The sequence below is a fragment of the Pan troglodytes genome, chromosome 17, assembly GCF_028858775.2.
Source record: "Pan troglodytes isolate AG18354 chromosome 17, NHGRI_mPanTro3-v2.0_pri, whole genome shotgun sequence".
In the NCBI taxonomy this organism is placed as follows: Eukaryota; Metazoa; Chordata; class Mammalia; order Primates; family Hominidae; genus Pan; species Pan troglodytes.
The window spans coordinates 17003650-17027827 of record NC_072415.2 but is presented as its reverse complement, the minus strand read 5'-3'; the positions used below and the strand labels follow the sequence as shown (position 1 = coordinate 17027827).

At 43.0% G+C, this 24178-nt stretch overlaps 1 protein-coding gene across 2 annotated transcripts in view; it reads right to left on the bottom strand.

Moving 5' to 3' along the window:
• Positions 1 to 1556: 1556 nt before the first annotated feature.
• The window catches only part of MC2R (melanocortin 2 receptor), a 33499-nt gene continuing 10877 nt past the window's right edge, over positions 1557 to 24178 (bottom strand). For both annotated transcript variants that reach the window (XM_063796124.1, XM_063796123.1), the window contains exon 2: positions 1557 to 5150. In XM_063796124.1, the coding sequence (XP_063652194.1) occupies positions 4129 to 5022 (894 nt within the window). In that variant the 5' untranslated portion in view covers positions 5023 to 5150 and the 3' untranslated portion in view covers positions 1557 to 4128. The remainder of the gene's footprint in view (positions 5151 to 24178) is intronic.

The window sequence follows — 24178 nt, the reverse complement described above, 5'->3', positions numbered from 1 at the left end:
TCAGAGGGACTGCTGGACTTCAGGGGAAGATTACCTGCCTGTCCCATCCCTTCTCCAGCTTCCCTGTCCACTGAGAGCCATTTCCATCGCTTAATAAAACTCTCTGTCTTCACCATCCTTCAAGTGTCTGGGCAACCCCATTCTTCTTGGATGCCAGCCAAGAGATCGGGACCCCCCAAGTGTGGGTACCCAAAGAAAGACTGTCACACTGGTCCTTTGCCCTCACTGGCAGAGGGCAGCCACCCCACACAGTGAGGCAAGGGGCCCACTGAACTGATAACACACCGCTGTCCACGGAGAGTGGAGCTAAGAGAGCATTATAACATGCCCTCAGGGGCTTTGGGGATCACAGGCACCCCCACCTGGGCACTACTGCAGGGTCTGCATAGAGCTTGCTCCTGCTGGTACCCAAAGCAGCTGGCTGGATCCTGCACTCACTTAATCACGTGCTCCCTTCCACAAGGGGTTGAGCGCTGTGGGCCGAGTAAATGTGGAACCCCCATTGCAAATTCGACAAAGTGGTTGAGAAAAATCCTGCATCACTTCTGTAGTACCTAGAGGTCTCCTGCAGTCCCTAGGGGCCCCAGCAGTTCCTAGAGGCCCCAGCAGTTCCCAGAGACCCCCAGCAGTTCCTAGAGGCCCCAGCAGTTCCTACAGGCCCTAGCAGTTCCCAGACGACCCCAGCAGTTCCTAGAGGCCCCAGCAGTTCCTACAGGCCCCAGCAGTTCTTTGCCATGTGGGGTTTCCCAGCATATTCACTTATTTCATCAAGTCAGAAAGCAGAGGCTCTCTAACACATCTGCTAGCAAGATTAAGTTTTTTTTTCTTTTAGTAACAGGGTCTCTGAGTAGTCTAGAGCACATGCCACCATAACCAGCTAACTTATTTTTTATTTTTTGTAGAGATGAGGTCTCCCTATGTTGCCCAGTCTGGTCTTGAACTCCTAGGCTCAAGCAATCCTCCCACCTTGGCCTCCCAAAGCACTGAGATTACAAATGTGAGCTCCCATGCCTGGCCAAGACAGGGTTTTAGATAATGGACTGTAATCATGAGAGCAAACTCCCATCACATTTGCCACATTCCATAGGTTAGAAGCAAGTCACGGTCCTATCCATACTTCAGGGGGAGGGGTTCTGAACATCACCTTAGAGTCTGCCTGCCGCAGAAGTTACTATCTCTGAACTTCAGCTTTTTCACCTAAAAACATGAGGCCAATAATATACCTGCCCTTAGGGTAGTCATGAGGATTAATGCATGTAGAGCTCTTTGAACAATACCTGGCTTGTAGCAACTGCTCCGTAATAGGTACTATTATTATTGCTGTTATTATTTGTATTATTATTACTAGATATCTTGCTATAGCCACATAAACATCAGCAACTCTGACCACGTTTCAGAATTCACTGACTGGTTTTCTCGTGCTTCTCAGGGACTCCTAACCCATGCTCTTCTCACCATAGCTCAACACACGTGTGGCTGCAGGGGCAGCTGCGGTGTTTGCTGAACTTCTCTTGTCTGTCCATGACCTGATGGGAAAATGAGGAGAGGAAGAGGAAACATCCTTCCTTTTTTATTAGACAGGGCTCAGAATTACTATCAGCTTGAGTACACATCCTGAACATTTTCAGCTATCTGGTCCAAGGCTAGGTCATCGATAAAGCTGAACACTCACAGTATCCACACAGCAGTTTAAAAATTGGGTAATTTGATAAAAGAATTAAGGCCTCATGGGAAAAGTCTGAACCTTGTTGATCTTCCTTAAACAAATATGTGCAGTTTGGTGGTGCTTTCATTTGGAATTCTATATGAAGTTAGAGGTAGAAAAACCTGAGTTTTCTCAATAAATATGAGCCCTGAAGCTTCTGTTATGATTGGAATATAGCAGAAGACCTAGAATTGAAAATGTCTGGAATTGCAAGTTCTCTGAATTAGCACTCAGACTTCATTTTTGTTTCATCCATCATTAGACTAGCCATCTTCATTTTGTTTCTTAGATTAAATGCAACAAATCAAAAGCAGTGAGAAGTGAAGTTTCTTGGTGATTTTCCTTCTGACAACAGTCACGTGCACAGCAGAGAGCTTGAGAGTGATTAGGAGACAGCAAAGCTGTTGACAAAGGCAGAATTTTATAGGAAGAGCAGTTTGGGACTATTTATGATACAGGTTAAGTGGCATTGCTTACCTCTGTGGTATCACAGAGCATTGCAGCATCAAAAAAAGGTTACCTCTTATTGAGAATACGCACTTTAATCACATAAAATATGTTATACATTACTTTTTCAATGGTAGAAATAACACTTTTAAAAATTAGTTCTAGGGTTGTGCTTTAGATTTCATGGAAAATTAACTTATATATATCTCATATATTAATTAATACAGGTTAGTATTAGAGTAACATAGTTCATTTGGCAGAGGAAGGATCAAACAGGGAAGGATTTCTACAGAACAGAGGACAAGAAGGTGCACCTTTCACCTCCATCTGTGGGACAGGCCATGTGAAAGCATGCCTGCCACTGTCCTCACTTGACTCTAGCTGCCTTGCCTCCTTTGCTTCTGAAGTTCCTGTCCCTGCCACTTCTAATATCAAACCCATCACCAAATGGTCTGTCCTGTGTGTGGCTGTCTTCTCCCCTCAGCAGCTCTGGGAAACTCTCCTGAGGGCAAAGCATTGCCTATTCTGGAAGATACCATCCATCCTGCAGATCCTGAGCCTGGTGGCCTCTGAAGCCCCACTGCTCTCCTCTGTCCCTTTCACCTTTCACCCCATTCAAGTCACCCTCCAACTTAGTGGGGACTTACAATCAGGATGTGCTTCTCCTTTAAGCTGATTTTTAGCTATTAAAAATGAATGAACTTGCAAATTATGTTTCTTTTATTCCTACTGGGGTTGCCACTCTTCCATTGCTGGCATCTTGGCTGATGGGAGGATGACATTTCCCAGTGACTGGGTCTGCTTTCACATTCATCTGCAGAGTGAAGTGGTGTTTGCCTCCCTCAGGTCTTTGACTTGGGGCTCTAATAACAGCACCATTGCTTGAAGTCTTGCTTTGGTTTTGGTTTTCCCCATAGTCCAAAAGCATGGGGAAAATACACACACACACACACACACACACACACACACACACACACACACACTCTCTCTCTCTCTCTCTCTCTGTCTGTCTCTCTCTCTCTCTCTTTATTTCTTAAAATACATATTGGGGCTCTTTTCTTGTACTTCTACATTGTAACAAACACACATAGTTTGGTTACAGCTTCTTCAAATAGTGACAATTTTCATCTGGCCTTTATGTATTCCCACATGGGAACTAAATGGATTAAATTTTCATTTCTTCCTTTGAAATGTATGCTCATAAAGCATGAGGAAATATAACAGGAAAGGGTTTTAAGGCCAGTGGGATACTGAGTGAGCAAAGAAGACTAACAGAGAAGGTCCATTTATTATTGGAAACTCGAAGCTCGTTATTCGACTTTTGTAGTTTATACTTAGCCTACTTTCTGAAACTGAGGTGGCATCAATACATCAGACTAACAGGGAGAAAGAGGAGGGCGGAGATTCCACATGGCTGTGGGAGACAGACAAATTCAGCTGCAGCAATGCATTCCTTCCAATTTATTATTGGCTTACAAAGACCCTACATCTTCTGCCTGGAGTCGCATTTCCAGGTACTTAACTTCTGGAAATCGGCTGCAATGGTCTCCACCTGGAAAGGCCACCTCAGAACTGGCTTGTTAGATGTCCACAGGAAAGCAAGCCTTTACCTTAGCCCAAAGCCCTTGAGTTTTTATTGCTGTTTTTACTAGATTGGTGCAAAAGTAATTGCAATTTTTGGTCATTGAAAGTAATGGCAAAAACCTTAATTACTTTTGTACCAACCTAATACTTTGTATTCTATCCTTCTTTCACTACATCGTTTTATCTGTCCAGTCACAAAGTTAAGAGGTTGCCCCTATAATAAGACTGTTCACATAGAACCTAGCTATTAGAAACACTAGCTGGTGGGATCATCCTTGCATCCATTAGGGAAGGAAGGCCAGTGAGGAGCACTGGCATTTGTTGGAATGTTACATTATTCTGGCACTTGGCAACGTTATTCCCATGCATTCTAAAACCAGGGATCAGCCATTCTACCAGTACCTGCTGCAGAAGATCATCTTTTTGAATGCGTCCCTGAGCTCTGGGCTCCGGAAGGCATATATGAAGGGGTCAATGACGGCATTGCACATGATCAACATGCCGTTCACCTGGAAGAGAGACATGTAGCAGGCGCAGTAGGGGTTACTTGGGCAGAATGTCATTAAGAGGACATGAAGGACAAAGGGGGCCCAGCAGAAGATGAAGACCCCGAGCAGGATGGTCAGTGTGATGGCCCCTTTCATGTTGGCTCTGGGGAGGGTGGAGATCTTCCTGGTGTGGGATCGAGCCAGCAGGAACATGTGCACATAGAGGCACAGGATGAAGACCAGCATCAGCGGGAACAGCGACGTGAAGGTGATCACTGTGGGCACATGATGGGAGAAGATCACCATGGTGATGCCAGTCCCCGTGCAGAACGTCCAGATGACCGTAAGCACCACCACAGTGCGGCGCATGGTCACGATGCTGTGGTACCGCAGTGCGTGGAAGATGGTGATGTAGCGGTCGGCAGCAATCACAGACAGGCTGAAGATGGAGCCAAGCAGGGAGAGGACAAACAGGGAGTCGATGATGTCATCGGCTGTGGTTTCGAAACTGCCACGTGGCTTGAGATAGCCCATGTTTCTCAATATGATCAGGATATTTTCCAAGATCTTATATAGGCTGCCCAGCATATCAGATATGGCCAAGCTACAGATGAAAAAGTACACGGGTGCCTGGAGATTCTTATTCTTGAACACAGCCAGCAGGACGATCAGATTCTCCAAAACTCCAACGATGGAAATTGTGAAAAATATCTCCTCCGGCAAAACCACATGAGGACAGTCGGAATTATTTCTTGCTGTGTTGTTGATGTTTTCATACGAGTTGATAATGTGCTTCATTTCTCCTGCTTGTGGTTAAGGCAGGGATGTTACTTGGACTTGACTTCACGGAAAACTTGATTGATTCTTCAGGATCTTTTCTTCCTTGTAGCACTTGCTGGAGATCTAAGTTAAAATCTCCCAATCACCTAAAAGAGAGTATACAGAAATATTAGTTGCAAAGTACACTAGAAAATAAAAACCAGCCACACTCGCTTAAAGAAACTCTATTTCCTCCATAAAATATAAAGAAATCAGTATATTAGAAAGAGCCTGCACACGTATGTTTATTGCAGCACTAGTGACAATAGCAAAGATATGGAATCAACTAAAGAGTTCATCAATGGGTGAATGGATAAAGAAAATGTGGTACATATACACAATGGAGTACTCCCCAGCTATAAAAAAAATAAGGTCATGTCTTTTGCAGCAACATGGATGGAAGTGGAGGCCATTATCAAAGTGAAATAACTCAGAAACAGGAAGTCAAATACTACATGTTCTCACTTATATGTGGGAGCTAAATAATGCATACACGTGGATGTAGAGTGTGGAATGGACATTGGAGACTCGGAAGGGTGGGAGGGGGTGGGTGATGAGAAATTACCCTACGGGTAACATGTATGTTATTCTGATGACAGATACACTAAAAGCCCAGGCTTCACCACTACACAGTATATCCATGTAACAAAATGGCACTTTTGTACCCCTTGCATTTATAAAAACATATATAAAGTATTGTAATTTAGGTAAAATAATATACTGGGCCCTCATCTTAAGCACTTTGTGATAAACAGCTTTAGCGGAATTTTGAGCCGAGAGATGATAGCAAAGATTATTCTTTGCCGCCCCACTTTCCCTCCCATCCTTCTCGTGAACACACGTGAGTGTGGGATGAACAGATGAACAGCAGCGGTGCCCTTGATGAAAAAAGAGGTAAAGCAAGGAAAGGTCCATGTGGGAGCAGGAGAGCCCACAGCTGCCTTCTCTGACTGGGAGGCGGTGGCTGGGCTCGGTGGACTCGGGAGATGTTTAGGTCCATTCCTTCTCACTGCTCGTCTCCCTGGGTCACTGCCTGACCCCACAGCCTGTGGGATAACGGTAAAGGTGCTGATGTATCATTCCCAAAGATGACTATGCAATGAGCGTCAGCACTTCTGTTTCAAAGGTGGAGCTCCTGGGACTGGCATTTCTGGAGACTTCTTATTTTCTGTGTCTCTGGGGTGAAGGCGGACTGCGGCAGTGCAACAGTGGGGAAAGCCAGCACCACGTGGCGAGGAAGACACTTCCTAGGGAGGACAAATTTGGGAGCACAGCCTATGATCTGAAGTCCACGGGGAGCTCATCACGGCCTCACTCTAGGGACTTGTCTGGAAAGGAACTAATTACCTTGGAAAGGATTGGGTCAGAGGTCAAATGTTCAGAAGGAGGTTTGTGGGTTCGGTGGATGCGGAAGGAGGCGGTTGACAGGGCGTAGCTGCTGCGAGGGTTCTGCCTGGAATGGCCAATTTACCCTGTTTGCCTGAAACATGGGCAGGGTTTAAAAGCCGGAAGTTCTGCATCCCAGGAACCACCTCAGTCCTGGGCAGACAGGGATGAGTCACCTTCGTGCCTCCTGCCGAGGCCCGGGGAAGCCTGTGTGCTGTGTCCCACCTGCTGGGGAAGCCTCGGGGATGGGAGGGGAAGCCTGTGTGCTGTGTCCCACCTGCTAGGGAAGCCTCAGGGATGGGAGGGGGCCTGTGTGCTGTGTCCCACCTGCTGGGGAAGCCTCAGGGATGGGAGGGGGCCTGTGTGCTGTGTCCCACCTGCTGGGGAAGCCTCAGGGATAGGAGGGGGCCTGTGTGCTTGTCCCACCTGCTGGGGAAGCCTCAGGGATGGGAGGGAGCCTGTGGTGGTTGGTGTACATGTATCAGCCTGACTGAATTTCAGGGTGCCAGGTATGTGGTGAGACAGTGTTCTAGGTGTGTCTGAGGGTGTTTCTGGGTGAGATGCACATTTGAACAGGTTACTGAGTAAAACAGAGGCCCTCTGGGATGGGGGTGGGCCTTGTCCAATCAGCAGAAAGCCTGAGGAGAACAGACCAGCTCCTCGAGGACTAGGGGGCTCCTCCTGCCTGACTGCCTGATGGAGACACTGGCCTCTTCCTGCCTTCGGACTAGCACAGAAGTGTGAGCTCCTTTTAGGTCTCACGTCTGCTGGCTTTCAGACCAGAACACATCATCTATTCTCCTGGGTCTCCAGCTTGCTGAGTGTAGAGCTTGGGACTGTGCAGCCCCATAACTGTGTGTGCCAATTCCTTATAATAAATCTCTTTATGTCTCTACCCATCTCCTGCTGTTTCTTTTCCTCTTCAGAATCCTGGTTAATACAGGGCCCAACACCTGTGGCCAGCATGGGCCATGTATGGAGACTCTGCCGGCACAGATACTCCCATCTCATGAGTCCATTAAATGTAATCAGAATTAGTATATATTTCCAATTTCAGATGCATTTGATGGTAAAATTCATAAAAAAAAAAAAAGACATGTTGAAAGTAGTTGTAATATTTTTTTAGAAACAGGTGGTTTGGGAGCCCAGCTTCAGTTGCTGTGCATTGCTGACCTGCAGCTGCCAATCCTATAAATCTATGGGGAGCCCTGAATTTGGACAGATACACAGTGTGCCCATGGGGTCCCTTCAAAAGGCCACCAATCAAGCATTGCTACTGCACGTTTGTGGATGCTGCCAAGCTGGTGGTGGGGGCTGCAGGTGGTGTGCGGCCCCATTCTTGGTTGAAGGGACAGTGACACGAATTGGTGGCCTTTATGAGTGCTCAGCATGCCATGGGCACCACCTAATACTCCACATGCATTCACTCACTCAACCCCCAGAGGAAGCTACCCCAGAGAGGTTGGGCAACAGCCCAAAGCCACAGTCTGGAGAGGATACAGCAGAGCCCGTCTTGTGACCACCATGTCACACTCCTTTCACAAGTGGCAAGGGTAATAACAACAGATGCAAGAGACCAGACAGAGCACCCCCTACTCCAACACAAACTGCAATAAAATTGACACCAGTCATTTTCCTCTCGACTTGGCCTTTCTCAGTGCCAAGTAGGATTTATAAATTCTGCTGCATTGCTATGCTCCTGTTGTTCCTGCTTAGAGATTGCCTGTAGAACACACTAAATGACAATTAGAAGAAGCAAAACTCACTCCATTTAAACTTCACAAGGACCTGCTGTGAGATGGCGTCAATGATCCAAATATTTCAACAATGTCTTTGGCTTAAAGAACTTGGATAGCGGTCTGCACCTGCCATATGTCTGGCTCTCATCCATTCAAAGCCGTCTGCTGTCCTCTCCCATTTGCTTTTTTGTGTCTTGATTTCTTCACTGCAAACAACACAGGTCTAGAGCCCTTTCACCTCCTTCCAGGGTTTGTGGTTTGCTGGGCAATAAATGTCCACCCTTCAATTCCATGCTGCTTTCCTCTCTCCATACCCTATTGAAACCTGTTTCAAGCTCCTGGGCTCAAGGCATCCTCCCACTTTAGCTTCCCAAGGCACTGGGGATTACAGATATGAACCATCCCACCTGGCAGAGTGATCTTTAAATCTCATTCTTTCTTATGTTATTGGAACCTCTGGAGTTAACTCCTGGCCCGAAGACCAAGCTCCATCACCTGGAGCTTGCAGTAAACAAGGTCTTAGAAGGCTCTAACTCTGCAGTGCTCCCCAGGAGGCGGAGATGGGGTGGTGGATGAGAAAGGAGAAAAGAGACAAGTTTCTTATAGCTTTAATCTGTACCCAGAAAGAAACTTGGTTGATTCGTTTGCCTGAAGGCGTAGGTCTCGGCAGGCAGAGCAGACAATTGGGGTAGTTATAACTGTTCAAGGGACTGCAAGGAAAAGCAAAACCGACTTTTGTTTTTTGGCTGGGAGGGGCACACAAATCATCGAGTTAACAGCATCACAGGGCACAAGAACATGGCCCCAGATAACTCAAATGTGGCCCCAAATGTGGCTCACTCTGTTAGATGCTCTTTGGAAAGTCCAGGGAGCATGGGCCTAAAGTGAGATTTTTATATTGATCATCATCTTTGACCAAAAAAAAATATATAATTTTAATATTTTTTAAAGGCTCCAAGGGTAAGGATTAGGCTCTATTATGTGTTAAATTCTCATTATGTGCCAGCTGGTCCTGTGTCCTGTGCTGTGCATGGTGGGTCTCATTTTAATCCTCTTGATGACAATACAAGGGAGTCCTATTCTCTCTGACTCACCCCTGATCTGACTCACCCCTGAGGAGTTGAGGCCCAGAGACCAAGAGACCGGTCTAAAGTCCCACAGGCTTTGCGTTGCACAGCTGGGATTTAAATCAAGATCTGTTTGGCTCCAAAAATGATTAATCTTAGCGCTTCCATGAATATTCATTTGATAAGGAAGTTTTAATGGCTTTAGTAAAAAAATGAACATAAAATAACTTAACAATCTTAAACCTCTGTATCTGACCAAATCAGGATGGTTTTAAATCTTTCTGTTCTCTAAATTTCATTTAGAGAAAAATCTCTCTGAAATTTAGAGAACAGAAAGACCTGTAGACCCCACTTGTGGTTTAGGAAGGGCGTTATGCTACAGAAAGCCTTTGAGCAGCAGGGCTGCAGGCGTCCTGGGGCCCATGGGCTGTGTTTTTGGGGTTCCGTGGATCTTGCTGAAGATAAGTTAGCAACACTGTGCCGCTTTCCTCTGTGCTGCTGGGTGTTTTCTCGGATTGCTCTTCTGGAGAAGAGCTGGGGAAGGAGGACTGAGTGGCTGAGTATTGTTTACCAGAGGCTTTCAGGCTTTTCTAGAGGGCAGTCCTCTAGACTGTGCTCCTGAGCTCTGGGTTCTGGTGGTGGGAGCTGTCACGCGGCTGAGGCTGATCTGTGTTGGGGTGAGGTTCTCAGACCAGCTCTGAGTGAATCAGGAGCTCCTCTCCGCGTCCCAGCTTCTGTGCTGCCTTTTTCCTTTGTTTTCACTAGATGCATTTAAGATTTTTATGTCACTCTTTGCATAAGTTGTACGGCCCAATACACTTATGTCTGTGTGTCTGTATGTGTGGATATGTATGAATAGTACAAAGGCTCCCTCCCCATGCTTTATCCAACGGCCCCATCACCACCTTCAGAAGTCCGGTCTCCTGGAATTTCTTTATGCATACACCAGCAAACATGAATATCCATGTCTTCTCTCAGTTGTTAGGGTTTCTGGGAAGCAGGTGCTGAGAAGGGATTAGCAATGCCTGTCAAGGATGAAGAGGAGCCTGCAGACTGGAGGCAGGCATGACTCCTGGGCACACAAGGAGGAAGAGGATTGAGTAGGGCGAGTCTCAGACTGCAGCACAGTTCTGAGAACATTTCATCTGGCCATGGGGAGGCTTCAAGCCAAAGCTGCCCGTGAATATTGGTGGGCGAGGGATTTGGAAAACTGGGCTGTCAACTCTTTTCTAATGGCAGGAGATCTGATTGGTTCACGTCCACGGCCAGCATGCCTCCGCTTCCTGTGTATTCAAAGAGATACTGTATATCATGTCTGTACCTTACTCTTATCTTGGAGGCTTTCCAAAAAGTAGATGGATCACTTCCTCCTCCCTCTTCTTTCTTTCCTTCTTCCACTGCATGGTATTCCATTGTATGGATGTATCCCAAGTTATTTAATCTATTCTGTATTGATAGTTATTTGGTTTCCAATATTTTGCTGTGTAAATAATGCTATAATGCATAATCATCTACTTATATAGTTTAGTGTGAACCTACATGAGGAGGATAATTTTACAAAAATGGAATTGTTGAGGGCAAATGTGTATGCATGGGTGGTTGTGATAGATGTTGTCAGGCTGCCTTCCATAGGGGCTATCCCGGTTGACATCCTCACCAGCAATGCCTGAGTGTCTGCCCCTTCCCTAGCCTCTTCAGTGCAAAGTGCTGTCAAGCTTTTGGATTATTGCCAATACACATCTAGGGGGTGTTTCAGCATCTTACTTTTGTCTATATTCTTGCTGTGGAGTCTGTGAGCCCTCCTTTTGGTGGCTTTGACATCCCAGTTGGGGCAAGCACACTGCCATTCCTGCAGGCTCACAGCATTTTGGCCCTTCGGGTCTTGGCCTCCTACTTCTGTTTCAGTGCCCAGGAACACATCTGACCCACCCCACCTCAACATTTGACAGAGGGAGGCAGTGACATTTTCTCTTTGTGCATGACCTGTCTTTATTACTGGTTAGTGCTTCTATTTCTTGGTCCTGAATTCAAACAGAGAAGAAAAAGACTGGAAAAATTAAGCAGCAAAATAAGCTAAAGATGATCTAATAAAGAAGAGATAAAAAATGGGAAACAGGATGCAGTAGTCAAGTATAAACAAACACACAGGGCCAGGCGGGTTTTGCATAATTTAAAAGGGCCAGTGGTGGCCTGTGTCCTGAGAGGCCCGGAGTCTGGGGTCAATTCAGGGGCCCTTCACCGTCATGCAGGGTCGTGCTGGGGGCTAGGGAATGGATGACTCCCTCTCGCTGATGGTTCAGAGCCCCTGTGGCAGCTTTTAAGGATGTTGGATATTCCTCTGGTGGCAGGTCAGGATGAAGGTGGTCTGAATGTTGAAAGCCACCCTCTAAAAGGGGAAGAGTCATTGTGACTTTTGCTAGAGATTACTGGCTTTGACTCAAACTTAGAAAACAGAGGATGAAGTATGGTGGGGGGCGGGTTGGAAGATGTGGGCCCTCAATAAGCCTGTAGGACTGGCTGCCCCTTTCCCTTGAGGGCCTACCAGTCCCTCCTCACCGGCACCCATCCCTGCTCAGCACAGGCCTCTGGGCAGGGTCTGGTGGTGGTCGGAGCATGGGTGGCCAATGAGCCCAGCTCACCTTGGCTCATGTGCCTTCCTTTTCTGCCAGGGCACCCCTTCACTCCTAGATGCTTGGCTTGAACAGCGTAGAACACTTTGAAGGACTTGTAATAAAAGTGACAATAAATGAACTTTTTTTTTTTCTTCAGACAGGGTCAGAATAATGTTTGGCCAAATGTCTTGACACCCTTTGGTTCAGTCAAGTTGAGATAAAATTAACCATGACAATAAAGAAAAAAAGAGAGCTATCAACCTTATTTTGAAAGAGAGATACAAAAATAGAGATGGAGATAGACATAATCTGTTACACACACACACATATCTGTTGCCCAGGCTGGAATACAGTGGTGTGGTCATGGCTCACTGCAGCCTCAACCTCCCGGGCTCAAATGATTGTCTTGCCTCAGCTTCCCAGTGTGCTGGGATTACAGGCATGAGTCACCATGCCTTGCCCCAAATGAACAATTTGCAAAGATTCTTGTGCTTGTTTTGGTGCCCTTTCATAACAGATCTCAATCTTCAGTTTATGTGCAGTGAACTATTTTCTCCTTCAGGAGCCCCCACTGAATATCCTCTTTTTAGACATGCATACGATTGATTGCTGTGAAATTCTTTGTGATGGCTTCCACCCAATTTCTTATTTGGTTGAATTCTGAACGACATCCGGAAGTTTATATGTCTGCATGATTCACAAGTAGTCCTGAATCAAGCATTTGTCTTGTTATCCACTGTGGCGTGGGGTGGCGAGATGGCTAATATGGAAGAATATGAGTATTGATAGTGAAAGTCAGAGAGTAATTTTTTACCACTGTGCCTTTTGGTTTTTTAGACTCATCTGAAGTGCAGATCTTCTGCTTTGAAGCTGGTTGATGTGTTTGCTTTGAGTGCTTATGAGTATTCATACAAGCTGTGAAGTAGAAGGGTCTTGAAGGTGCCCAAGCTCATCAGGTGTGCTGCTAAGAATTCTTTCACTAAGGGATTTATTTTTTGCTTGTCTTACCCTCCACATGAAAAAAAGTCTTTATATTAATCACCAAGCTTTCACTTCCCTCTTGAAGTAATGGAGATCTCAGCCGGCCCAGCTGTCGCCTGTGCCTCCCCAGTCACTGTTAGTTACTTTGGGGTTTGTGTTGCTTGCTGGCTAGAGGGAAGCTCGATTGAAATCAATAACAAAAGAGAAGATTTTGAATGTTGTAGACAGCACTCAATGGATATGGATTTTTCTCAAATTATATGGTACAATGCAGAGGGTGAAGATGAATCACTGACGTGGAGAGGCTGAGTCTGCAGATATGCAGGTCTGTGATTGCATTTAACTGTATTGCACAGGACTGATACTCTGTTCTGGAAAGGAGCTGAATCTGTTCTAAGAATAGATTTGAGGGTGTTCACCAGAGGGATGGCCTAAGCAATATTACATTGGATACCAACACCTCTTCATGAGGAGGCACTGGCTTCTGGAAGTTTATATTTGAGTGATAATAAATCTCTGTGTCTCACCTCTGCTCACTCATCTTTCTCCTTAAAAAGATTCTGATATTTCCTGGAATTTTTCAATAGTTTTGGAAGAGAAATGAGAAATAGAAGCATGTGTGTTTGTGTGTGTGTGTGTGTGTGTGTGTGTGTGAGAGAGAGAGAGAGAGAGAGGATATATCAATATCAAACTAAAGTTTGATTAGTGACAGGTGACCTTTTGTTCTTTAATTTTCTTTTCTATTTTTTCCCACAACATAGCTGTGAGACAGGCGATCTTTTGGGTATTACTAGAGAGTCTCATATCCAATTTATCCCAAACATATGAGAGCTTTTCGTGGAAGTTAATTTTTGCTTTGGTCTAAGAGAAGTAATCATTGAAATCCAGAAACAGCATCAAAGAGGTAGACCTCCCTAACGATGGTTGTCTTCACACACATGTAAATAAATGAAGATAACAACACTCAGTGCATAGATTTCACAGGCTGTGGTCTGGATTCTATGTGATAACGTATGTAAATTACCAGCCCAGATCCTGGAACACAGTGTGGGTTCAATAAAGGAAATTATTCTTCAATTAGTTTTCATTGCCTAAAGTATAAAATTCCATTAAAATAAAACTTGGCACTTACAGCTCTGTACAATCTGTTTCCATGCTGTTTTCTCACTGTATTTTCTAGCATTCTCCTGTGTAGAACATGCATTCCAGCTGGCCCAGGCCTCTTATTGTCTCTAAGATTTTTGCCTGTCACATTTTTTAGTACTGCTCTCCCTCTGAACTTTTCGAATCTTTCCTCTGTCTAAATCATATATTTGTTTAAGCCCAAACAAGATCAAATGTCTTGAAGGTCTCTGGCTCCATATCAACCCACGCGACCTGTCTGTGCCATCACAACACCACAGCGTGTTTTGTTCTTGGCTTGCGTGTGGCAGGTGACACTCTCTGCTCTTGGGAAAAGTCTACTTTAAGTGTAGATGTCTTGTCTCCTGAGCAGCCGGGCAGTGCCCTGCAAGGTTGGCAAATTTGACACCCTCTTCTTTATATCTTCCCGGGTAACTGAGGTGCACGGTAGTAATTTATGGATGCCTTGGGATGTGACAATCAGCAACTTGAATAACCCAGGGTAATCTGAATAATTCACAGCCTCTGCTTCTAAACAAATATGTTTGGGGGAGATATAAAGCATACAAGAAACAGAGTTAGTGGTTTCATTTCATCATATGTCAGAGCTTACATTTCAGTGGATAATACTTGAGTTAAAATTTTATGGGAAAATAAGTGTTTCTTCTAGAGATCAAAATGTTGCCTTCCTCTTCTTTCAAAGTAGTACCAGAAAAATGGACAGCCTTCACTCTCCTCCTAGACAGGGGGAAGTGTCAGGTTCTGCAGAGTCCCTGAAAACAGCTTTATTTACAAGAGCAGTACTTGCAGGGTCAGAAGTCTCCAGGTGGTGTGGGCAGGAAATGATGGGACCTTTGTGCAAGAGAGTCAGGAGAGGTTTTTATTCAGCAGGAAGGGGCAGGCGAGGACCCTCTGCCTGTAGAAAGCAGCTGAAATCAGACCTCTTAGTTTCTGAATGTTGAAAAAGAAAAAAAAGCTCAACTTTTGAGAATGTTTACTCTCCGGAAGGGGAGTGGATACAGTCTACCTCCAGGAAGGGTGGGGAGGTGACGTCAGACCTGGTTTTGGCCCGGAGCTCCAGGGGTGGTTAGCACCCTGGGAAGGCTGCATGTGGGACTGAAAGTGCAGGGGACTAGGAGCTGAACTACCATTGGCACTGGCAAATTCTGTGAGAAGGTGGAGGAGCCATCCCCAACAGCAACACCATGAGGCAGCGAGAAGCAAGGACAGTAGTAGATCAGATACCAGACTGGTCTTGCTCAGATTTGGACTCCATAAGTCTCTAGGTTTTAGAACGTTCAGCGGGACAGAGGCAGCCCAGAGGAAGATACTGGCTCTTTTTTTCTCACATATTAGATTGGTATTTGAATATTTAATTTGAATATTAAGAGATATGACTATTTTACCACTACTTTGTGGAGCAACTCATATTGGTTACATAAGGTCTATGTCAAAATGTGAAATCTATGAGGCACACAGGATAAAAAGCACGATGTTGTTCTAATAAATAAGAGTTAGTATATATCATGATTAAAAAGTATAAGGCCAAGATTCTCAATGTAAAGGGATGAAAATTTTTACTAATGTCAGATTTCTGGGGTTCCATTTGGTGCAAATCAAAAAAGTAGCACAGGGAGTTAAGAAAGGTGATGTGTCACCTGGAAGCAGCCATTCCCTCCCTGACCCTGGCATAAAGCTTCCTCAACCAGGAAAAATATATGAGAATTGGCTGAAAAGTGTGAGAGGTAACTATTCTCTGCTTTGGGTAAAAGTTGTAGAAAGAAAATAGAAGTACAATGACTAAGCAAATAGTTTTCTTCTAAGATTGGAACCTAACGTGAACAATGACAGTTCAGAGAAAGGAAAATTGAAGAAAAGAAGATAAAAAACAGTTAGAAATAAAATAAGCATCTGTGATTTATTTAAATTTAAATAAATATAAATTATTCAAAATCCAGGTAGCAATTTTTATTAAATATAGGTATCTAATATTACTTTAGACCTTGTAGCTATGAAATGTGTTATCACTAAATATCTGGAGCAAGGAACACACTCTCTGCCTTTAAGACCTAAAAACATGACTGATTTATGACTCAGTGGCCTTGAACAAATAATCAATGATGTTTACAAAGATGCATATACAATGGTATTCACTGACTTGTTATATCAAGTAGTGAAAAACTAAAAACAACATAATAAACTGGTGATTAAAGATTAGTTAAATATACTCGGCAAGTCCATACAATAGAATGCTACATGACAATTAAAATCACAGCTCAACATACCTTGAAATAATAAAGGCAGAGGCAGAACAGAATGCCAGAATAGAAGGCTCCACTGATTGTCCCCCTGCAAGGCCACCAATTCAACAACTATCTACATAGGTAAAACACCTTCATAAGAGCCAAAAATCAGGCGAGCCCTCATGGTACCTGGTTTTAACTTCATATTGCTGAAAGAAGCACTGAAGAGGCAGAGAAAACAGTCTCAAATTGCAGACACCACCCCCCCTACACCCCCCAGTGGTAGCGTGGTGTGGAGAGCATCTCTGGATGCTGGGGGAGGGAGAGCACAGCAATTGTGAAACATTGAACTCAGTGGTGTCTTATTAGAATAGAAAAGATAACCAGACTACACTCGGCTGACACCCAGCCACGGAGCAAGCCTTTAGACCAGCCCTAGCCAGGGGGAATCGCTGACCCCAATGGTCGGAACTTGAGTTCCCGCAAACCTTGCCACAGAAAGCTACAGTGCTGTCAGTCTCTAAGTAAACTTGAAAAGGCAGTCTAGACCACAAGGACTGTAACTCTTAGGCGAGTCCTAATGCTGAACTAGGCCCATAGACAGCGGACTTGGGGGGCGCACAACCTACTGAAATACCAGCTGGGGTGGCTAAGGGAGTGCTGGCATCACCTCTCCTCTAACTCTAAGCTGCACAGCTCATGGCTCCAAAAGACACCCCTTCCTTCTGCTTGAGGAGAGGAGAGGAGAAGGAAGAGTAGGGAGGACTTTGTCTTGCATCTTGGATATCAGCTCAACCACAGCAAGATAGGGCACTGGTCAGAGTTGTGAGGCTTCCATTCCAGGCCCTAAATCCTGGACAACATTTCTAGACACACCCTGGGCCAGAAGGGAACTTGCTGCCTTGAAGGGAAGGAACCAGTTCTGGCAGCATTCATCACCTGCTACCTGAAGAGCCTTTAGGCCCTGAGCAACAAGCAGCAATACCCAGGTACTACGTTGAAGGCCTTGGGTGAGCCTGAGACTTGCTGGCTTCAGGTGAGACTCAGCACATTCCCAGCTGTGGTAGCTATGGGGTGAGATTCCTTCTGCTTGAGAAAAGCTGAGGGAAAAGTAAAGGGGACTTTGTCTTGCACCTTAGGTACCAGCATAGCCACAGTGGAATAGAGTACCAAGCCGGCTCTTGGGGTCCCCGATTCTAGGGGTTGACAAATGGACAGCATTTCTGGACCAGCCCTGGGCCAGAGGTGAGCCCACTGCCCTGAAGGGTGATTCCCAGAGCAGGCAGCATTCACCACAACCTGACTGAAGAGCGCTTGCAAACAAGGAAACATCAGTGGTAGGCTGGCAGTGTTCCCTGTGGCCTTTGGTGATGTTGGCTACAGGGAAAGGCTCCTCTGCCTTTCGGAAAGAGACGGGTGAGTGGGAAAGACTGTGTCTTGTGGTTTGAGTGCCAGCTCAGCCACAGACAATAGAACACTAGGTAGACTTCTAAGGTTTGTCACTCTGGTCCCTGACACCTGGATAGCACCTCTGGACCTAACCAGGACCTGGGGGAACTTCCTGCCCTGAAAGGAAAGACACAGGCCTGGCTGGCTTTTCCACCTGCTGATTGTAGAGCCCCAGGGCCTTGAGTGAACACAGGCAGTAGCCAGGGAGTGGTTACAGCAGGCCTGGGGTGAGACTGAGTGCCGTGCTGGCTTTGGGTCTGACCCAGCCCAGTCACAGTGGTAGTGACGAGGTGCTTGCGTCACTCCACCCCCAGATTTAGGTGGCTCAGAAGAGAGAGAGAGACTCTGTATGTTTGGGAGAAAGTAAGGGACGAGAACAAGAGTCTCTACTTGGTAATCCAGATAATTCTCCTGGATCTTGTCCAAGACCATCAAGGTGGTACCTCTATGAGTCTGCAAGAACCACAGTGTTACTGGGCTTGGAGTGCCCCCTAAAGCAGATACAGCTTAGATCACAACTCCCAAGTTCTTTTAAATATCTGGAAAGCCTTCCCAAGGACTGGTACAAACAAGCCCAGCCAGTGAAGACTACAGTAAATACCTGACTCTTCAGTACCTAGACACTGATGAACATCAACTAGCATCACCAACATCCAGGAAAATATGACCTTGCCAAATAACTAAATAAGGCACCAATTCTGGAGAAAAAGAGATATATATGACCTTTCAGACAGAGAATTCAAAATGCTTGTATTGAAGAAACTCAAAGAAATTCAAGACAACAGAGAAGGAATTCAGAATCCTATCAGATAAATTTAATAAAGAGATTGAAATAAAAAGAATCACGCAGAAATTCTGGAGCTGAAAAATGCAAGTGGCATACTGATGAAGGCGTCAGAGACTTTTAATAGCAGAATTGATGAAGCAGAAGAAAGAATTAATGAGCATGAAGACAGGCTATTTGAAAATACACAGTCAGAAGAGACAAAAGAAAAAAGAATAAAAAAAATGAAGCCTGCCTATAGGATGTAGAAAATAGCCTCAAAAGAGCAAATCTAAGAGTTATTGGTCTTAAAGAGGAGATAGAGAAAGAGATAGGGGTAGACAATTTATTTGAAGGGATAATAACAGAGAACTCCCCAAACCTAGAGAAAGATACCAATATGGAAGTAAAAGGTAATAGAACATCAAGCATATTTAACCCAAATGAGACTACCTCAAGGCATTTAATAATCATACTCTCATAGATCAAGGATAAAGAGAGGATCCTAAAAGCAGCAAGAGAAAAGAAACAACAGTGGAGTTTCAATACACCTGGCCCAAACTTTTCAGCAGAAATTTTACAGGCCAGGAGAGAGTGGCATGGTATATTTAAAGTGCTGAAGGGAAAAACTTTTACCTGAGAATAGTATATTCAGTGAATATACCCTTCAAACATGAAGGAGAAATAACAACCTTTCCAGACAAACAAAAGCTAAGAGTTCATCAACACTAGAACTGTCCTACAAGAAATGCTAAAGGGAGTACTTCAATCAGAAAGAAAAGGATGTTAATGAGCAATAAGTAATCATCTGAAGGTACAAAACTCACTAATAACATTAAGTACACAGAAAAGCACAGAATATCATAACACTGTAACTGTGCTGTATGAACTACTCTTATCCTAAGTACAGAGACTAAGCAATCAATAAAATATAATAACTACAACAAATTTTCAAGACATGGACAGTACAAAAATATGAATAGAAACAACAGAAAGTTAAAAAGTGGGGGATGAAGTTAAGGTGTAGAGTTTTTGTTAGTTTTTGTTTTGCTTGTTTGTTTATGCAAACAATGTTAAGTTGTTATCAGATTAAAATAATGGGTTATAAGATAGTATTTGCAAGCCTCTTGGTAACCTCAAACCAAAAAACATACAATGGATACACAAAAAACCAAAAGCAGGGAACTAAATCATATCAGCAGAAAATCATCACTTTTACTAAAAGAAGACAAGAAGGAAAAAAAGAAGGAAGAGAACACCAGAAAGCAAATAACAAAATGGCAGGAGTAAGTCCTTACTTATCAATAATAATATTGAATGTAAATGGACTAAACTCTCCAATCAGAAGACACAGAATGGCTGAATGGATGAAAAACAAGACCCACTGATCTGCTGCCTACAAGAAACACACTTCACCTATAAAGACACACATGGACTGAAAATAAAGGGAGGGAAAAAGATATTCCATGCCAATGGAAACCAAAAAAGAGTGGGAATAGCTATACTTACATCAGACAAAATAAATTTCAAGACAAAACTGTAAGAGACAAAGAAGGTCACTACATAATGACAAAGGTGTCAATTTAGCAACAGGATACAACAATTTTAAATATATGCACCTAAGACTGCAGCACCTAGCTATATAAAGCAAATTTATTAGCACTAAAGAGAGGGACAGGCCCCAATACAATAATAGCTGGAGACTTCAACACACCACTTTCAGCACTGGACAGATCTTCAAGGCAGAAACTCAACAAAGAAACATCAGATTTAATCTGCAGTATATACCAAATGAACCTAATAGATATTTACAAAACATTTCATCCAATAGCTACAGAATATACATTCGTTTTCTCAGCACATGGATCATTCTCAAGGACAGACCACATGTTAGGTCACAAAACAAGTCTTAAAACATTCAAAAAAATTGAAATAATGTTAAGTATCTTCTCTGACCACAATGGAATAAAACTAGAAATTAATAACAGGAGGAATTATGGAAACTATACAAATACATTGAAATTAAACAATATGCTCCTGAATGACCAGTGAATGAAGAAATTAAATAAATTGAAAAATTTTTTGAAACAAACGATAATGCAAACACAACATACCCAAACCTATGGGTTACAGCAAAAGCACTACTAAGAGGGAAATTTATAGCTATAAGTTCCCACATCAAAAAAGAGGGAATGTTCCAAATAAACAATTTAATGATGCATCTCAAAAAACTAGAAAAGCAAGAGCAAACCAAACCAAAAAGTAGTAAGAGAAAAGAAATAATAAAGATTAGAGCAGAAATAAATGAAATTGAAATGAAGAAAACAATACAAAGGATCAAAGAAACAAATAGTCGATTTTTTGAAAAGTTAAACAAAACCGACAAATCTTTAGCCAGACTAAGAAAAAAAGAGAGAAGATATAAATAAATAAAATAGGTAATGAAAAAAGAGACATTACAACTGATGCACAGAAAATCATTAGTGGCTACTATGAGTAACTATATGCCTATAAATTGGAACATCTAGAAGAAATTGACAAATTCCCAGATACATATAACCTAACAAGATTGAACCAGGAAGAAATCCAAAACCTGAACAGACCAATAACAAATAGCAAGATTGAAGCCATAATAAAAATCTCCCAGTAAAGAAAAGCCCCTGACCCAATGGCTTCACTGCTGAATTCTACTGAACATTTAAAGAAGAACTAATACCAATCCTACTCAAACTGTTTTGAAAAATAGAGGAGGAAGGAACACTTCCAAACTCATTCTACAATACCAGTATTACCCTGACACCAAAAACAGACAAAGACACATCAAAAAAAGAAAACTATAGGCCAATATCTCTGACGAAGAAATCCATCCCCCCCACCGACTGCCCCACTGCCAAATACTGGCAAACCAAATTCAACAATATATTGGAAAGATCATTCATCATGACCAAGTGGGATTTTTTCCCTAGGATGCAAGGATGGCTCAACATATGCAAACCAATGCAAAATACAATGTGATATATCATATCAATGAATGAAGGACAAAAACCATATGATAATTTCAATGATGCTGAAAAAGCGTTTGGTAAAATCCAACATCTCTTTATAATAAAACCTTCAAAAAAACTGGGTAGAGAAGGAACATACCTCAACATAATAAAAGTTATACACAACATACCCACAGCCATGCAATCCCTATCAAAATATTAAGGACAATCTTCACAAAAATAGAAATAAAATCCTAAAATTTATATGGAACCACAAGAGACTCAGAATAGTCAAAGCTACCCTAAGCAAAAATAACAGAACTGGAGGAATCACATTACCTGACTTCACATTATACTAGAGAGCTGTAGTAACCAAAACAGCATGGTACTGGTATAAAAACAGACACATAGACCAATGAAACAGAATACAGAACCCAGAAATAGATCCAGACACCTATGGTGAACTCATTTTTGACAAAGGTGCCAAGAACATGCAATGGGGGATAGACAATCTCTTTAATAAACGGTGCTCGTAAAACTGGATATTCATATGCAGAAGAATAAAACTAGACCCCTATCTCATGCCATACACAAAAATCAAATAAAAATGGATTAAAGACTTAAATATAAGACCTCGAACTATGAAACTAATACAATAAAACATTGGGGGAAATCTCCAGGACATTGGTCTGGGCAAAAATTTCTTGAGTAATACCCGACAAGCACAGGTACCCAAACAAAAATGGACAAATGGGATCACATCAAGTTAAAAATCTTCTGCACAGCAAAGGAAACAACCAACAAAGTGAAGAGACAGCCCATAGAACGAGAGAAAATATTTGCAAACTACCTATCTGACAAGGGATTAATAACCAGAATATATAAGGAGCTCAAACAACTCTACAAGATAAAGTCTAATAATCTGATTTTTAAAATGGGCAGAAGATTTGAATAGATGTATCTCTAAAGAGGACATACACATGGCAAACAGGCATATGAAAAGGTGCTCAACATCATTGATCATTAGAGTAAGGCAATGCAAAACTACAATGAGATATCATCTTACCCCAGTTAAAATGGTTTATATCCAAAAGACAGGCAATAACAAATGCTGGTAAGGATGTGGAGAAAAGGGAACCCTCATACACTGTTGGTGAGAATGAAAATCAGTACGACCATTATGGAGAACAGTTTGGAGGTTCCTCAAAAAATTAAAAATAGAGTTACCATATGATCCAGAAATCCTACTGTTGGGTATATACCCAAAGGGAAGGAAATCAGCATATTGAAAAGATATCTCCACTCCTATGTTGTTGCAGCACTGTTTATGATAGCTAAGATTTGGAAGCAACCTAAGTGTTCATCAACAGATGAATGGATAAAGAAAATATGGTACATATACAAAATGGAGTACTTTACAGCCATAAAAATAATGAGATCCTGTCATTTGCAACAACATGGATGGAAGTGAAATAAGCCAGGAACAGAAAGACAAACATCACATGTTCTCACTTATTTATGGGATCTAAAAATCAAAACAATTGAACTCATGGGCATAGAGAGTAGAAAGATGGTTGCCAGAGGCTGGAAAGTTAGTGTATGTGTGGGGTGGTTCTGGAGGGAGGTGGGGATGGTTAATGGTACACAAATAGTTAGAAATAATTAATAATACCTACTATTTGATAGTACAACAGGGTGACTATAGTGAATAATAACTTAATTCTACATTTTTTAAAATAAAAAAAATGCAGCCTTAAAGGAAAATTTTAAAAAACAACAAAAAAGAGGAGGATGAAAATGCAGTTTTAATATCTCTATTAAAAGTATGTTTAAAGCTGTGCTGTTTCTTAGATCTCTATATGATAACATCCGTAAAAGAGAGTTTAGGTTTTTAAGAATTGTAGATTTTTTTTTTCATTTCCACAGATGTCTGCTTGTATTTTGAGTCACCCTGTTTCTTCTTCCAATGAAATAAACCCACTCAAAACGTTTTAAAAATCATAATAGGCCAGGCACGGTGGCTCATGCCTGTAATCCCAGCAGTCTGGGAGGAAGAGATGGGCAGATCACAAGGTCAGGAGATCGAGACCATCCTGGCTAACATGGTGAAATCCCTTCTCTACTAAAAATACAAAAAAAAAAAAAAAAATTAGCCAGGCGAGGTGGCGGGTGCCTCTAGTCCCAGCTACTCCGGAGGCTGAGGCAGGAGAATGGCGTGAACCCAGGAAGCAGAGCTTGCAGTGAGCTGAGATAGCGCCACTGCACTCCAGCCTGGGTGACAGAGCAAGACTCCGTCTCAAAAAAAAAAAAAAAAAAAAAAAGTCATAATAAAGGCCATACGTGGCAAATTCACAGCTAGCATCATACTGAATGGGGAGAAATGGAAAGCCTTTCCTCTAAGATCTAGAACAAGACAACAATGCCTACTTTTACCACTTTTGTTCAATATAATCCTGGAAGTCCTGGCAAGGGCAATTAGACAGGAGAAAAAAAGGAAAAAAGCTGGAAGTATCATGCTACCTGACTTCAAACTATACTACAAGGCTACAGTAACCAAAACAGGTACAGTAACCAAAACAGTAACCAAAACGGTACCATGGTACTGGTACCAAAACAGACTTATAGACCAATGGAGCAGAACAGAGACCTCAGAAATAACACCACACATCTACAACCATCTGATCTTTGACAAACCCGACAAAAACAAGCAAGGGGAAAGGATCTCCTATCCATTAAATGGTGCTGGGAGAAAACTGGCTAGCCATATGCAAAAAAACTGAAACCAGGTG